Source organism: Rhinoraja longicauda, chromosome 40 (genome assembly GCF_053455715.1).
Source record: "Rhinoraja longicauda isolate Sanriku21f chromosome 40, sRhiLon1.1, whole genome shotgun sequence".
Taxonomy (NCBI): domain Eukaryota; kingdom Metazoa; phylum Chordata; class Chondrichthyes; order Rajiformes; family Arhynchobatidae; genus Rhinoraja; species Rhinoraja longicauda.
The window spans coordinates 8,628,783-8,646,006 of record NC_135992.1 but is presented as its reverse complement, the minus strand read 5'-3'; the positions used below and the strand labels follow the sequence as shown (position 1 = coordinate 8,646,006).

The following is a 17,224-nucleotide window of genomic DNA, read 5'->3' as shown; positions in this document are numbered from 1 at the left end:
CCTCCCACACTCCAAAGACGTGCAGGTTTGTAGGTTAATTGGCTTCACTAAAGATAATGATAAACTAAACTAAGATGGGAGGCGATTTAAGAGGATGTTTCCAAGACTGGAAAATGGGGGCTGAGAGGTTTGCTTACTAAAATGGCGGACGTTACGCTCCTTTGCGTACTACACTTCAGTATAGGCGATCAGCGATCCCCGCACATCAACACTGTCCTATACCCACCAGGGACAATTTTTACATTTTACCAAGCCAATTAACCTACATACCTGTATGTCTTTGGAGTGTGGGAGGATACTGAAGATCTCGGAGAAAACCCACGCAGGTCACGGGGAGAACGTACAAACTCCGTACAGACGGCGCCCGTAGTCAGGATCGAACCTGAGACTCCGGCGCTGCATTCGCTGTAAGGCAGCAACTCTACCGCTGCGCCACCGTGCCTATCCTTCCCTTTTGTTGGAGTACGGTGTATTGGCATGGAGGTGTCAGGGCAGAAGCAGACGCTTTGAGCCAACTGGTCCATGCCAACGTAATGCCAGTCCACTCTACTCCATTTGCCTGCATTAGACCCATATCCCATGAAGGGCTATGTCCTTTAAACGTTGATACAAACCGTTCCTCTGTGTTACCAATGCACCTAAAACTTAAGAGCTGAATCTTAGGTGGCCTTTTAGACTTTAGAAATACACCAGGGAAACTGGCCCTTCGGCCCACCGAGTCTGGGCGGGCACGGTGGCGCAGCGGTAGAGTTGCCGCCTTACAGCGAATGCAGCGCCGGAGACCCGGGGTCCATCCCGACTACGGGTGCTGTCTGTATGGAGTTTGTGCGTTCTCAGCGGGTCAGGCAACATCTCTGGAGAGAAGGAATGGGTGATGTTTCGGGTTGAGACCCTTCTTCAGACTGAGAGTATTGGGAGGGAAGCTAGAGGTAAGGATTGTAAGGTGTGAAAACAACAGAACAAAGCAGATGGTGGTCAAGGAAATGTGGAATGGTTCATTGTTGGTGGTGACGAGGCAGAGAAACAGTAAAATTAATCAGGAGGCCTAGAAGGGTCTCGCCCCGAAACATCACACATTCTCTCCAGAGATGCTGCCTGTCCCACTGAGTTACTCCAGCACTTTGTGTCTATCTTGGGTGCAAACTAGCGTCTGTAGTTCCCCATTAGGGGGAACAGTGTATCGCACTCCGTCAGTGCGATCGCCTTAATCTTACCCCTGTAGCCGGCTCGTCGCCAGGTACGGGAGACAAGATCGTCCCGTCAACGGAAGGTTCGAGGCCCCCGACCGCTGGAGGACAAAGAAGGGAGAGATTGAAGTGTTTTTTCTCCTTCTATCACAGTGAGGAATGTGGAGGAGTCACTGTGGTGGATGTTCGTGTGAAAATGTATTTTGTCTGTTCTGCTTTTTATTGTTATGACTGTACAGCAAATGAAATTCCTCGTACGTTGCAAAACATACTTGGCCACTAAGGTATGTTTATGATGAAAGGCCCCTGGGTTCAGCGGGCCGTTGTGTGGGCACAGCTCTCTGTGCCAGTTGTACTTGCTGTGCGTGCTACCACCTGATGAACAACGTGTTGCCCTTGCAGGGGCGTTCCTGTTCCTCTACCTCCTCCTGCTGGTGGTGATGGGCATCCCGCTGTTTTTCCTGGAGTTGGCCGCTGGGCAGAGCATCCGGCAGGGCAGTATCGGAGTGTGGAAGCACATTGACCCCAGGCTGGCGGGCATTGGGTTTGCCAGTTGTTTGGTGAGTGGGAGAGAGGGTGGATGGAGGGGCCGCAGGGCCGGGCACACAGGGGGGGTGGGGGGGAGGCCAGGGTGCTCGCTGGCATCCATCACACCCATGTAGTTCTCACAGGGTCGAACGGCCCGACTGGAAGGGGAGAGGAAGTGGGGTGGTGTGTGGGGAGAAAGGGGAGGGGGAGAGAGGGGGTGTGGGGGGAGAAAGGGGAGGGGGAGAGTGGTCATGGGGGGAGAGCGGTCATGGGGGGAGAAATGGGAGGCGGGAGAGGGCTGTGGGGGGAGAAATGGGAGGGGGAGAGGGAGGTTGTGGGGAGAAAGGGGAGGGGGAGAGAGGAGGTGTGGGGGGAGGAAAGGGAGGGGAGAGGGGTGTGGAGGAGAAAGGGGAGGGGGAATGAGTGGGAGAGAGGTCATGGGGGGAGAAAATGAGGGGTGTTGTGGGGAGAGAGGGGGAAGGAAGGGGAGGGGGAAGGAAGGGGAGGGGGAGGGTTGTTAAAGGTTACCTAAAATTGGCGAATTCACAGAGGATTGACACAGTTGCGCCACCTCGCTTGTTGCCCCACAGGTCTGCACCTTTGTCTCTCTTTACTATAACGTCATCATTGCCTGGAGTCTCTTCTACCTTGGCCACTCCTTCCAGTACCCACTGCCCTGGAAATCATGCCCCTCACTGCCCAACAACACGGGAATAGGTGGGTATCTACACTCGGGCGGCACGATAGCGCAGCGGTAGAGTTGCTGCTTTACAGCGAATGCAGCACCGGAGACTCAGGTTCGATCCTGACTACGGGTGCTGCACTGTAAGGAGTCCGTACGTTCTCCCCGTGACCTGCGTGGGTTTTCTCCGAGATCTTCGGTTTCCTCCCACACTCCAGCAGGTTTGTAGGTTTGTAGGTTTGTAGGTTAATTGACTGGGTAAATGTAAAAATTGTCCCTAGTGTGTGTAGGATAGTGTTAGTGTGCGGGGACCGCTGGGCGGCGTGGACTTGGTGGGCCGAAAAGGCCTGTTTCCGCGCTGTATCTGAAATATGAAATAAGCTTCCGCGGATTTCCACGTTTTCAAAATCCATTTTCAGTGCTTTTTGCAAGATTTCCGCGCTTTTCACTTTGCCAAATAAACGGAGAAATCGGATCGGAAAAAAAAGAAAGAAAAATAAACGATGTATAGACTTGAAATGAACACTGGGTTCCGCTAGAAATCCCCCCCCCCCGCGCGACCTGGAAGTCTCCCCGAAAATGTGGCACCCAGGCTGGGCAAGGCAGCCAATCTCGACCTCATCGGGACTTCCATTGGCCGATCGGTGGGTTGAATTTGCAACCTGCGGCCGGGGCTCTGGAACTCCAGCCCAGCTGGAGCCGGCACATCGATCCCCATCGCCGAGCGACTTCCTTGGCCGGCTGGATAAACCAGCAAAGCTCTGGAATCAAGAGTGCCGGAAAATCACTGGTGGAACTGTAATGAGTAAATATTAAATTTAAGTGCATGATTATATAACTAACTTAATTAAGACAGGGTTAAAATATAAAACACAGCAGAAAAGCCAATTACCACCTTTTTGGGCTGATTATCAATTAATGTGCAAATTTAATTCAAAATGTAATTAGTATACAACGACATATTCACATTATTTTGTAATGTCTGTTTTTACTTTGAAATGCACTAAAAGAGGCTGGAAACTGGTAATTATGTGTAAAAATGTTCCTTTTTTTTAACCCCGTTGTACGCCTCACGCAACCGCTCGGCTCTTTTCCTCTTTTTATTACCTCACTCACGCCTGTACACTTTAAGTTCTGCTCCCCTGTCCTTCGGCCTCCCACCCTCCACGCCGGTAGTTTTCTCCTGTTGTCGTGACGTTTTCTTTGCCCGCTCTGTTCCGCAGTGCCCGAGTGCAGCGAGAGTTCTCCCACCACTTACTTCTGGTACCGCGAGGCCTTAAAAATCACCGGCTCCATCAGCGAGAGTGGGGGCTTGGATCCCACCATGACCGGCTGCCTGTCTGCTGCGTGGGTCATTGTTTGCCTTGCAATGATCAAGGGAATAAAGTCCTCGGGGAAGGTAAGGCACGATTCCCGTCCCTTTGTTTCTGGTTGGAGCTCCGGCTGGCTCCTACACTGAGGGTCTGAAACAGGGTCCCGACCCGGAACGTCACCGATTCCTGTTTCCCATCACTGAGTTAGATTCACGTGACACATCTGTTTAATCTTTGCTCTACCACCTCTCTATAGACACTAGTTCTGCCAAAATTGTTGTATTTCTAACGTTACTGTTAGAAAATTAATCACGGTGGACTAGAAGGGTCTCGACCCGAAACGTTACCTATTCCTTTTCGCCAGAGATGCTGCCTGACCCGCTGAGTTACTCCAGCCTTTTTGTGTCTATCCTCGGTCTAAACCAGCATCTGCAGTTCCTCCCCCGCACATCCTGCATTGGGGTGTCCGATCCCAGGTCAACGGGTTGAGAGGGAAAGATAGATCAGCCGCGATTGAATGGCTGGAGTAGACTTGATGGGCTGAATGGCCTAATTCTGCCCCGCAGAACCTATGTGCTGATGAACGGAGGTTTAACAATCAGCTCTTCAATGGATAGAGGCAGAAGCTGCCGGAAGGTCCACAGTGTTGACACTTCACTGGAGTTGTAGATTATGGAGATACAGCGTTGAAACAGGCCCTTCGGCCCACCGAGTCTGTGCCGACCAGCGATCACCCCGTACACTAGCACAATCCGACACACTAGGGACCATATTCAGTTATTTCCGCAGCCAATTAACCTACAAACCTGTGTGTCTTTTGGAGTGTGGGAGGAAACGGGGGTACCTAGTTTCTCCTGTATTGGGTGCAGTTTTGGTCTCCTAATTTGAGGAAGGACATCCTTGCAGTTGAGGCAGTGCAGCGTAGGTTCACGAGGTTAATCCCCGGGATGGCGGGACTGTCATATGAGGAAAGATTGGAAAGAATGGGCTTGTGTTCACTGGAGTTTAGATGGATGAGAGGGGATCTTATAGAGACGTATAAAATTATGAAACGACTGGACCAGCTAGATGCAGGAAAAATGTTCCCAATGTTGGGGGAGTCCAGAACCATGGGTCACAGTCTAAGAATAAAGGGGAGGCCATTTAAAACTGAGGTGAGAAAAAACGTTTTCACCCGGAGAGTTGTGAATTTGTGGAATTCTCTGCCACAGAGGGCAGTGGAGGCCAATTCACTGGATGAATTTAAAAGAGAGATAGAGCTCCAGGGGCTGGTGGAATCAAGGGATATGGGGAGAAGGCAGGCAGGGGTTACTGATTGTGGATGATCAGCCATGATCACAATGAATGGCGGTGCTGGCTCGAAGGGCCGAATGGCCTCCTCCTGCACCTATTTTCTATGTTTCACCTGAGGAAAACCCTCACGGGTCACGGGGGGATCGTGCAAACTCAGGATGGAACCCGGGTCTCTGGCGCTGCGAGGCAGCAACTCTACCGCTGCGCCACCGTGCCGCCCCTGGGCAGCAAGTCAGCTCCTGGAGAAACTGGAGCTGCCATTGGGGCAGACAAGAGGGAACAACTCCAATATTCCTTGTGGAGAAAATGCCCCCATGAGATATGTGCAGAATAAGGGCGGCACAGTGGTGCAGCGGTAGATTTAGCGACTCAGCATGTGTGACCACAGCAAAATGAACTTGACCGTGCAGTGCACACGTGACAATGAAACACCATCTTGAACCATCATGACCAAGAGAAGACATCAACATTTTTAAGAACTTTGGACAACGGGTAAAATATGGTGTCTGAAACTGGCAACTATTGTACACTCTTGTACTTAGTATGATTGTGCCTAATGTATAGTACCATTGTTACTGAACCTCCGCTCAGTCTGTCTTAACCCACTTGATCTCCCGGTGGCTCAGCACTTCAAGTCCCCCTCCCATTCCCAATCTGACCTTTCTGTCCTGGGCCTCCTCCATTGTCAGAGTGAGGCCCAGCGCAAATTGGAGGAACAGCACCTCATATTTCGCTTCGGTAGTTTACACCCCAGTGGTATGAACATTGACTTCTCTAACTTCAGATAGCCCTTGCTTTCCCCCTTCTCTCCATCCCTCCCCCTTCCCAGTTCCCCCACTAGTCTTCCTGTCTCCGATTACATCCTATCTTTGTCCCGCCCCCTCCCCTGACATCAGTCTGAAGAAGGGTCCTGACCCGAAACGTCACCCTTTCCTTCTCTCCCGAGATGCTGCCTGACCCGCTGAGTTACTCAAGCATTTTGTGTCTACCTCATCATCATAGAAACATAGAAAAAAAAAGATTTTGTGAGAAACATGAGAAAAAAAAAGATTTTAACTGTACTTTGGTCCACGTGACGATAATGTACCATGGAACCATTGAGTTGCTAACGTCCTGTTCATTTGCCCACAGGTCATGTACTTCAGTTCCGTCTTCCCCTACCTGGTTCTTTTCTGCTTCCTTGTTCGAGGCCTCCTGCTGGAAGGGTCTGCGGATGGAATTCGATACATGTTCACTCCTAAGGTAAAGGGAGGGGACGAGGCAGAGCCAGAGGGAGGGGTTGCAGATTGAGTTTAGAAGGATAGGGAGGGGGGGAAGGGGAGGGGGGAGGTGGGGGGGGGGGCAACAGACAACCTCATTGAAACGTACCGCATAGTGAAAGGCCTGGATAGAGTGGATGTGGAGAGGATGTTTCCACTGGTGGGAGAGTCTAGGACCAGAGGTCACAGCCTCAGAATAAAAGGCCGTACCTTTCGAAAGGAGATGAGGAGGAATTTATTTTGTCGGAGGGTGGTGAATCTGTGGAATTCTTTGCCACAGGAGGCTGTGGAGGCCAAGTCAGTGGATATTCTGGCAGATTCTTGATTGGTACGGGTGTCAGGGGTTATGGGGAGAAGGCAGGAGAATGGGGTTGAGAGGGAAAGATAGATCAGCCATGATTGGATAGCAGAGTAGACTTGATGGGCCGAATGGCTTGATTCTGCTCCTAGAACCTATGACCGGGGGAGGGACTTCAGCCGGTAACACAGACCGCGGGCGGGTGACATGGTCGGACAGAGATTAGAGATGCAGAGAGACAGCACTGGAACAGGCCCTTCGGTCCACCAAGACCAGGCTGACCACACATCACCCGCTCACACTAGTTCTACGTTCTCCCACTGCCTACAATCCAGAGGGCAATGTTACTGCGGCAAAATTAACCTACAGCGGCCATCTCCCAACGACACTCGTCCCACCATCTTATCCCACTTTCTCATCCACTCCTCACATATTCCCAGTGATTTACAGAGGCCGATTACACTACAAATCTGCACGTCTTTGGGACGTGGGGGGAAGCTACCCAATGGAAGCCCACGTAGTCACACAGGGCGAACGTACAAACTCCACACACACAGCACCCGAGGTCAGGATCGAACCGGGGGTCTCTGGTGCTGTGAGGCAGCGGCTCTGCCAGCTGTGCCACCTTGGCACCCAAGGGCTTTGCGCTGATACGGTGATGAGAGTTGTGTCACTGCCTCCTTCCCCGGACCTGTTCTGCTTTAATTCTCAGCTAGGTGAGATGTGTGGACACAAAGGGTGACCGAGGTGGGAGGGCACGGGCAGCACTTGAGATCACGAATGAACCTGGGCCTCCAACACGGTGAGGCAGCACGTCTACCAGCTGCGCCACCGTGCCGTGATCCTGTAAAGCGATCCTTGGCGTTGATCGCCACTGCCCGAGGTGCAGCGCGTTGCTCAATCAGATCAATATTTTGAATTCAAATTTCTTTTGCAGGTTGAAATCCTGCTGGACGTTCAAGTGTGGCGCCAGGCTGCCACGCAGGTCTTCTTTGCCCTGGGCCTGGGCTTTGGCAGCGTGATCGCGTACTCCAGCTACAATGCCCACACCAACAATTGCCACTTTGATGCCTACCTTGTCTCCTTCATCAATTTCTTCACGTCCGTCTTTGCCACGCTGGTCGTCTTCGCCGTGCTGGGATTCCGAGCAAACCTCCTTACCCACAAGTGTCTGCAAAGGTACAAGGCGTGAGACCTGACGCTGGTCAGCAGCGCAGAGTCGTTTATAAACATAGCACAAAAAGTAAGGAAATTTGTGTTTGGTAGATTATTTCTTTGTTGTAACAATGCTTCTTGGCAATAAATCTTATACCGTTGGAAAGCCTGTTTATTTCCCTTTTAAATGGTGCCACATTTGTAAGGAACATGCATTTGTGGGATGAGCAGCAGAGCTGAGTATATGGGTTGCGCCCATGAAAAATTTGCCAAATCTTCTCTGCCAATGCCAAACAGCTTATTCTGCTGTTGCTATTGACTCTTGTTTTGAGCTTCTGGTACCCCCAGGTGCTGACAAGAATGGGATGCCATCCCACAACAGTGTGTGACCAGGCTGGTGACCAGCATGAGGAGGAGGTGCCAGGCTGTTATGGCTGTGTATGGTTCTTCCACACGCTACTGTGGCTCCTGTTTATTAAATGAATAAATTGTTAAATTGCCAATATGTCTTGTTTCTTCAGACTTCAATCATCCAATCCACCAAACAACACCGAACAAGAGTCAATGGCAGAATAAGTTGTTTGGCATTGGCAGAGAAGATTTGGCAAATTTTTCATGGGCGCAACCCACATACTCAGCTCTGCTGCTCATCCCACAAATGCATGTTCCTTACAAATGTGGCACCATTTAAAAGGGAAATAAACAGGCTTTCCAACGGTATAAGATTTATTGCCAAGAAGCATTGTTACAACAAAGAAATAATCTACCAAACACAAATTTCCTTACTTTTTGTGCTATGTTTATATTGTATGCCAGCGTGCCGCCCCTGACATACAAATATATATATATATATATAGAGTTGCTGCCCTTACAGCGCTTACAACGCCGGAGCCCCGGGTTCAATCCCAACAGATACTGTCTGTATGGAGTGACCCGCGCGGGTTTTCTACGGCGCTCCGGTTTCCTCTCACATCCCAACGACAAAATTAGGTTAATTGCCCGCAGTAAGTTGTCCCTTGGCCATAGAAACAAAGAGCCCCTTGACAATAGAAACTGTAGCAGAGTGGTGTGGGTGGACAGCATACTTTCCCTGCTCAAAGCCTACTCCTTGTCAGAGGTAGGTTAATTGGCTTTGTTGAAAAAAAATTGTAAAATTGTCCCTAATGTGTGAGATAGTGTGCGTGTGATCGCTGGTCGTCACGGGCTCCGTCGGCCGTAGGGCCTGTTGCACGTTGTATCTCCAAACGAAACTAATAGAGGTCATTCACGGTTTAAGAATGAATTATGTGTGAGGTTATTAATGGGATTGATCAAGGATGTAATTGGTGAGTAATGTCAAACCACTTCTGGGAGGACAGCAGTGGGGGGGGAGCATCACATTTAATCCTCCGGCTTTGACTGAGCTGGTTGATATGATGATCAAGAGCTGACTTCAGTGAGGAGTTATTCATTAGTTGACGTTGCTGTCTTTCAGGAACAGCCTGCTGGTGACAGATCTAATTGCTGGTGGAGTTTTGACGGGGCATTTGATCCCTGAATCTTTGAATGATACAATGGGGTCGCACGAGGAGTACAGCAGGTGGTTTGACTCCCTGAGCTCGGAGCTGTCTCCCTACGGCATCCAGCAATGCGATCTCAAGCTAGAAATGCAGAAGGTAAGGCAGCACATTTCTCACGATTGGGGGAAGATAGCGTATTAGTCCCGAAGGGGAAGGTTGCTGCCAGAGCATTGAATGGGGAGGGCAAATGCAAAGGGGTGAAAATGCACAGAACTTTGAGGTTGTGGCATCCTGTGCAGTGAGGATGAACGGGAAGAGGTTCCTTACATATTACAGCACAGGAGGAGGCCATTCGGCCCAAGGGACTCATGGCGGCTCCACTCGGGGCAATCCCATCAATGCCACTCTCCTTCCCTTGGAGCCACACAGCGGGTTTTTTCTCAAGTGCCCACCAACACTCTTCTTATTCCCCCTCCCCCCCCCCCCGGACCACCACAAATGGGCTGATTCACATGAGCCGATCAACAAGCTGTCAGCAAGTCTTCAGAAGTTCAATGGTTCTCTATTTGTCACGTACGCAACTGCACAGTGAAACTCTCTTTGCACATACACCGATCAGCCAAAACATTATGACCTGATGAGCCGAAACATTAAGACCACCTGCCTAATATGCTGTTGGTCCTCCGTGTGCAGCCCCATACGCAGCAGGGTGCGATGCACTGTGTATTGTGACACATTCCTCCCGTGACCACCATTAAAATGTTCTGTGACTTTTGCCACAGTCGACCTTCTGTCGGTTCGGACCAGACGGGATAACCTTCGTTGCCCTCGCGCATCAATGAGCCTTGGGCGCCCAACACCCTGTCTGTAGCCGGTTTGTGGTTTGTCCCTCCTCAGACCACTGTCGGTAGGTACTCACCACTGCTGACCGGGAGCACCCCACAAGCCTTGCCGTTTCAGAGATGCTCTGACCCAGTCGTCTGGCCATAACAATTTGGCCCTTGTCAAAGTCGCTCAGGTCTTTACTCCTGCCCATTTCTCCTGCATCCAACACATCAACTTCAAGAACTGACTGTTCACTTGCTGCCTAATATATCCCACCCCTTGACAGGTGCCATTGTAACAAGATAATCAATGTTATTCACTTCGCCTGTCAGTGGTCATATTGTTTTGGCTGATCGGTGTATTAGCTACGCAGGCGCCCCCATGTTTGGCACTAATATTCAAAGTCCGTTCGGCCCGCACGCTCGATGTACTGGAGCAGTTCCTGCGAGACCCCATCCCTCTCCTCTCCTCTCCTCGCCCGGCCATCTTGTGTGCCCGGGGGTGCCTCCTGCAGCTGACCTTGAAGGTGCTGCAGGCATTACGCAGGTTCACCCTCTTGGTCCTCGCGGTTACGCCGACCGACGGGCCGTAGCATCTGGCTAGGCCTCCGCCACACGGCACCTTTGAGATGGGACAGGACGCCTGGTGGTGACCGCACGGTCACCATGGGAACGTGCAGATTCGTTTAGGCGGCGCAGCGGTAGAGTTGCTGCCTCACAGTGTTTGCAAGGCCGGAGACCCGGGTTCCATCCTGACTACGGGTGCTGTCTGTACAGAGTTTGTACGTTCTCCCCGTGACCGCGTGGGTATTCCCGGGTGCTCTGGATCCTCCCACATTCCAAAGATGTACAGGTTTGTCGGTTAGTTGGCTTTGGTAAATAATATCGTAACCTGTGCCTCGTGTATGGGGATCGCTGGTCGGCGCGGACTCGCTGGGCTGAAGGGCCTGTTTCCGCGCTGTATCTCTAAACTGAACTGAACTAAACTGAACTGAAATGCTGGAGTAATTCAGAGAGGTCAGGCAGCATCCCTGGAGAAAAGGAATGGTTGACGTTTTGGGTCGGTGCCCTCGTTCAGACTGAGATTGTGCCTGAATGTGTAGGAAAGAACTGCAGATGCTGTTTAAATTGAAGACAGACACAAAATGCTGGAGTAACTCAGTGCGACAGGCAGCATCTCTGGAGAAGAAGGGTCTCGACCCGAAACGTCACCCATTCCTTCTCTTCAGAGATGCTGCCCGACCCGCGGAGTCACTTCAGCATTTTGTGTCTATCTGAGATTGTGGCTATTGGTTCCAATCTTTCACAAAGGTGAGTGCTGTGTTCTCTCTCTCTCTCTGTCGCAGGGAGCTGAGGGGACAGGACTTGCTTTCATTGCTTTCACTGAAGCCATCACACACTTCCCGGCATCTCCGTTTTGGTCTCTCCTGTTCTTCCTGATGCTGCTGAACCTGGGAATGAGCACGATGTTCGGAAACATGCAGGGAATCCTCACCCCACTCCTCGACAACTTCCCCTCGCTGTCCCGGAGAAAGTCTCTCTTCACAGGTAACAACCTGGGCGATTACAGCTCACCCTATGACTAACTACCCGTCATTTGGGCGGCACGGTGGCGCAGCGGTAGTGTTGCTGCCTGACAGCGAATGCAGCGTCGGAGACCCGGGTTCGATCCCGACCACGGGTGCTGTCCGTACGGAGTTTGTACGTTCTCCCCGTGACCTGCGTGAGTTCTCTCTGAGATCTATGGTTTCCTCCCACACTCCAAAGACGTACAGGTTTGTAGGTTGGTAAATGTAAAAATTGTCCCTAGTGGGTGTGGGATAGTGTTAATGTGCAGGGATCGCTGGTCGGCGCGGACCCGGTGGGGACTCTCTCCTCAGCGCACCACCATCCCTCTCCACCGCGTCCCACCTCCCCTCCCTCCCCACGTCCCCAACCCCACATCCCCTCCTCCAGCGTTCCGCCTCACCTCTCCCACGTGCTACCTAACCCGCGGCCCCCCTCATGTCCCCTCTCCCCCCGCGGCCCCCTCACACCCCCCTCTCTCCCCTCATACCCCCCTCTCTCCCCCCGCGGCCCCCTCACACCCCCCTCTCTCCCCCCGCGGCCCCCCTCGCACCCCCCGCAGCTCCCCTCACACCCCCTCTCTCCCCCCGCGGCCCCCCTCACACCCCCCGCGGCCCCCCTCTCTCCCCCCGCGGCCCCCCTCACACCCCCCGCGGCCCCCTCACACCCCCCTCTCTCCCCCCGCGGCCCCCCTCACACCCCCCGCGGCTCCCCTCACACCCCCCTCTCTCCCCCCGCGGCCCCCTCACACCCCCCGCGGCCCCCCTCTCTCCCCCCGCGGCCCCCCTCACACCCCCCACGGCCCCCTCATACCCCCCTCTCTCCCCCCGCGGCCCCCCTCACACCCCCCGCGGCCCCCCTCACACCCCCCGCGGCCCCCTCACTCCCCCCGCGGCCCCCCTCACACCCCCCGCGGCTCCCCTCACACCCCCCTCTCTCCCCCCGCGGCCCCCTCACACCCCCCGCGGCCCCCCTCTCTCCCCCCGCGGCCCCCCTCACACCCCCCACGGCCCCCTCATACCCCCCTCTCTCCCCCCGCGGCCCCCTCACACCCCCCGCGGCCCCCCTCTCTCCCCCCGCGGCCCCCCTCACACCCCCCACGGCCCCCTCATACCCCCCTCTCTCCCCCCGCGGCCCCCCTCACACCCCCCGCGGCCCCCCTCACACCCCCCGCGGCCCCCTCACTCCCCCCGTCGGCCCCCTCTCCCCCCGCGGCCCCCTCACACCCCCCTTTCTCTCCCCCGCGGCCCCCCTCACCCCCCCTCTCTCCCCCCGCAGCCCCCCTCTCCCCCCGTGGTACCCTCACACCCCCCGTGGCCCCCCTCACCCTCCCCGTGGCCCTCCTCCCCTCTCCCCCAAAACCCCGCGCTGCCTCACACTATGCCGATCCTTTCATTCCAGTGTTGTGCTGTTCCCTGGGCTTGGTCTGCGGCCTCCTCTTCACGCAGCGCTCTGGAAACTACTTTGTCTGCATGTTCGATGATTATTCTGCCACGATGCCTCTGATTATCGTCGTTCTGTTCGAGTTGGTGGCGGTCGCCTGGTTCTACGGAGCTGACAGGTCAGCGCGCCCCCCTCGCTCGTTAATGCCTTGCCCAACATCCTGCTCTTCCAACGTTTCCCATTTACCATAAATCCGGCATTGGGGCTGATTTTCTGGACTGTGGATGTTATTCGAATTAATGCGCTCGTGGTCTTCTAATTCTTTTTTTTGTTAGATGTTATGCTGCAATATAATACGATTTCCATTGAACCCATTAAACTTAAAGGGAATGATGAAGTCAGAGTCTCACTGGGACAGGGGGGTGCAGGAGTAAGGGCTGTCGAGCCTGCACCGCCAGTCAATATGATCATGGCTGAGCATCTAAAATCAGTACCCCGTTCCTGCTTTCTCCCCGTATCCCTTGATTCTGTTAGCCCTCAGAGCTACATCTAACTCTCTCTTGAAAACATCCAGTGAACACCATATAATAATAATAATAATGCATTACATTTATATAGCCCTTTTCTAAACACTCAAAGACGCTTTACAAGGTTTACTAAAACATAAAAGAAAATAAATAGATAAATAAGTAAACGAAGAGAAAAGGAAAAAGAAGGTGAGGTGACGGTCAGTGGTTGAAGGCAGTGCTGAACAGGTGAGACTTCAGTGATGTTTTGAATGTGGTGAGTGAGGAGGAGTCTCTGACGGTTTGGGGTAGTGAGTTCCAGAGGGTGGGAGCAGCGATGGAGAAAGCCATCGATGGATGGACCATGAGTACCATATGAACACAATGAAACGTAATCCCTTGAATATAGTGCATGTGGATGTCAGTGAAGAGGGCTTGTGGTCCAGGAGTGTGGTCCTTGTGGTCCAGGAGTGTGGTCCTGGAGATGGCGGGTGGAATGTGAATAGTGAATGTGGAGTTGTCGGGATAATCGGCTTTGAGATCAGGAGCTTCCTCCCCTCTTCCTCCTCAGGCAAGTGAAGTTTCCGCGGATTTCCACGTTTTTAAAATCCATTTCCCGCTCCTTTTTCAAGATTTCCGCGTTTTTCACTTTGCCAAATAAACGGAGAAATCGGATCGAAAAAAAAAGAAAGAAAAATAAATAAACGATGTATAGACTTGTAATGAACACTAGCGTTCCGCTAGAGGTCGCTAGGGGTTCCGCGAAAAATCCCACCCCGCGCTGTGGAAGTCTCCCCGAAAATGTGGCACCTAGGCTGGGCAAGGCAGCCAATCTCGACCTCAATAGACAATAGACAATAGACAATAGGTGCAGGAGTAGGCCATTCAGCCCTTCGAGCCAGCACCGCCATTCAATGCGATCATGGCTGATCACTCTCAATCAGTACCCCGTTCCTGCCTTCTCCCCATACCCCCTCACTCCGCTATCCTTAAGAGCTCTATCCAGCTCTCTCTCTTGAAAGCATCCAACGAACAGGCCTCCACTGCCTTCTGAAGCAGAGAATTCCACACCTTCACCACTCTCTAACTGAAAAAGTTCTTCCTCATCTCCGTTCTAAATGGCCTACCCCTTATTCTTAAACTGTGGCCCCTTGTTCTGGACTCCCCCAACATTGGGAACATGTTTCCTGCCTCTAATGTGTCCAATCCCCTAATTATCTTATATGTTTCAATAAGATCCCCCCTCATCCTTCTAAATTCCAGTGTATACAAGCCTAATTGCTCCAGCCTTTCAACATACGACAGTCCCGCCATTCCGGGAATTAACCTAGTGAACCTACGCTGCATGCCCTCAATAGCAAGAATATCCTTCCTCAAATTTGGAGACCAAAACTGCACACAGTACTCCAGGTGCGGTCTCACCAGGCCCCGGTACAACTGTAGAAGGATCTCTTTGCTCCTATACTCAACTCCTCTTGTTTTGAAGGCCAACATTCCATTGGCTTTCTTCACTGCCTGCTGTACCTGCATGCTTCCTTTCAGTGACTGATGCACTAGGACACCCAGATCTCGTTGAACATCCCCTCTTCCTAACTTGACACCATTCAGATAATAATCTGCCTTTCTATTCTTACTTCCAAAGTGAATAACCTCACACTTATCTACATTAAACTGCATCTGCCATGTATCCGCCCACTCACACAACCTGTCCAAGTCACCCTGCAGCCTTATTGCATCTTCCTCACAATTCACACTACCCCCCAGCTTAGTATCATCTGCAAATTTGCTAATGGTACTTTTAATCCCTTCATCTAAGTCATTAATGTATATCGTAAATAGCTGGGGTCGCAGCACCGAACCTTGCGGTACCCCACTGGTCACTGCCTGCCATTCCGAAAGGGACCCATTTATCCCCACTCTTTGCTTTCTGTCTGTCAACCAATTTTCTATCCATGTCAGTACCCTACCCCCAATACCATGTGCTCTAATTTTGCCCACTAATCTCCTATGTGGGACCTTGTCGAAGGCTTTCTGAAAGTCGAGGTACACCACATCCACTGACTCTCCCCTGTCAATTTTCCTAGTTACATCCTCAAAAAATTCCAGTAGATTTGTCAAGCATGATTTCCCCTTCATAAATCCATGCTGACTCGGAATGATCCTGTTACTGCTATCCAAATGCTCAGCAATTTCGTCTTTTATAATTGACTCCAGCATCTTCCCCACCACTGATGTCAGACTAACTGGTCTATAATTACCCGTTTTCTCTCTCCCTCCTTTCTTAAAAAGTGGGATAACATTTGCTATCCTCCAATCCACAGGAACTGATCCTGAATCTATAGAACATTGAAAAATGATCTCCAATGCTTCCACTATTTCGAGAGCCACCTCCTTAAGTACCCTGGGATGCAGACCATCAGGCCCTGGGGATTTATCAGCCTTCAGTCCCATCAGTCTACCCAAAACCATTTCCTGCCTAATGTGGATTTCCTTCAGTTTCTCCATCACCCTAGGCTCTCCGGCCCCTAGAACATTTGGGAGATTGTGTGTATCTTCCTCAGTGAAGACAGATCCAAAGTAACGGTTTAACTCGTCTGCCATTTCTTTGTTCCCCATAATAAATTCCCCTGCTTCTGTCTTCAAGGGACCCACATTTGCCTTGACTATTTTTTTCCTCTTCACGTACCTAAAAAAACTTTTGCTATCCTCCTTTATATTATTGGCTAGTTTACCCTCGTACCTCATCTTTTCTCCCCGTATTGCCTTTTTAGTTAACTTTTGTTGCTCTTTTAAAGAGTCCCAATCCTCTGTCTTCCCACTCCTGTTTGCTATGTTATACTTCCTCTCCTTAATTTTTATGCTGTCCTTGACTTCCCTCGTCAGCCACAGGTGTCTCTTACTCCCCTTAGAGTCTTTCCACCTCTTTGGGATAAATTGATCCTGCAACCTCTGCATTATTCCCAGGAATACCTGCCATTGCTGTTCTACCGTCTTCCCTGCTAGGGCCTCCTTCCAGTCAATTTTGGCCAGCTCCTGCCTCATGCCTCTGTAATCCCCTTTGCTATACTGTAATACTGACACTTCCGATTTTCCCTTCTGCTTTTCCATTTGCAGAGTAAAACTTATCATGTTGTGATCACTGCCTCCTAATGGCTCTTTTACCTCTAGTCCCCTTATCAGATCAGGATCATTACACAACACTAAATCCAGAATTGCCTTCTCCCTGGTAGGCTCCAGTACAAGCTGTTCTAAGAATCCATCTCGAAGGCACTCTACAAACTCTCTTTCCTGGGGTCTTCCACGGGACTTCCACGGCCGATCGGTGGGTTGAATTTGCAACCTGCGGCCGGGCCTCTGGAACTCCAGCCCAGCTGGAGCCGGCACATCTATCCCCATCGCCGAGCGACTTCCTTGGCCGGCTGGATAAACCAGCAAAGCTCTGGAACCAAGAGTGCCGGAAAATCAGTGGTGGAACTGTAATGAGTAAATATTACATTTAAGTGCAAGATTATATAACTAAATTAATTAAGACAGAGTTAAAATATAAAACACAGCAGAAAAGCCAATTACCACCTTTTTGGGCTGATTATCAATTAATGTGCGAATTTACTTCAAAATGTAATTAGTATACAACGACATATTCACATTATTTTGTAATGTCAGTTTTTACTTTGAAATGCACTAAAAGAGGCTGGAAACGGGTAATTTTGTGTGTACATTTTTTTACCCCC

General features: G+C 51.5%; 1 protein-coding gene across 6 annotated transcripts in view; it reads left to right on the top strand.

The window, feature by feature from the left end:
* The window catches only part of LOC144611533 (sodium-dependent neutral amino acid transporter B(0)AT2-like), a 42,475-nt gene that overhangs the window by 20,748 nt on the left and 4,503 nt on the right, over positions 1-17,224 (top strand). For all 6 annotated transcript variants that reach the window (XM_078430677.1, XM_078430674.1, XM_078430676.1 and 3 more), the window contains 8 exons: positions 1,590-1,747; positions 2,306-2,432; positions 3,621-3,796; positions 6,135-6,245; positions 7,498-7,739; positions 9,190-9,370; positions 11,385-11,586; positions 13,006-13,165. In XM_078430677.1, the coding sequence (XP_078286803.1) occupies positions 1,590-1,747; positions 2,306-2,432; positions 3,621-3,796; positions 6,135-6,245; positions 7,498-7,739; positions 9,190-9,370; positions 11,385-11,586; positions 13,006-13,165 (1,357 nt within the window). The remainder of the gene's footprint in view (positions 1-1,589; positions 1,748-2,305; positions 2,433-3,620; positions 3,797-6,134; positions 6,246-7,497; positions 7,740-9,189; positions 9,371-11,384; positions 11,587-13,005; positions 13,166-17,224) is intronic.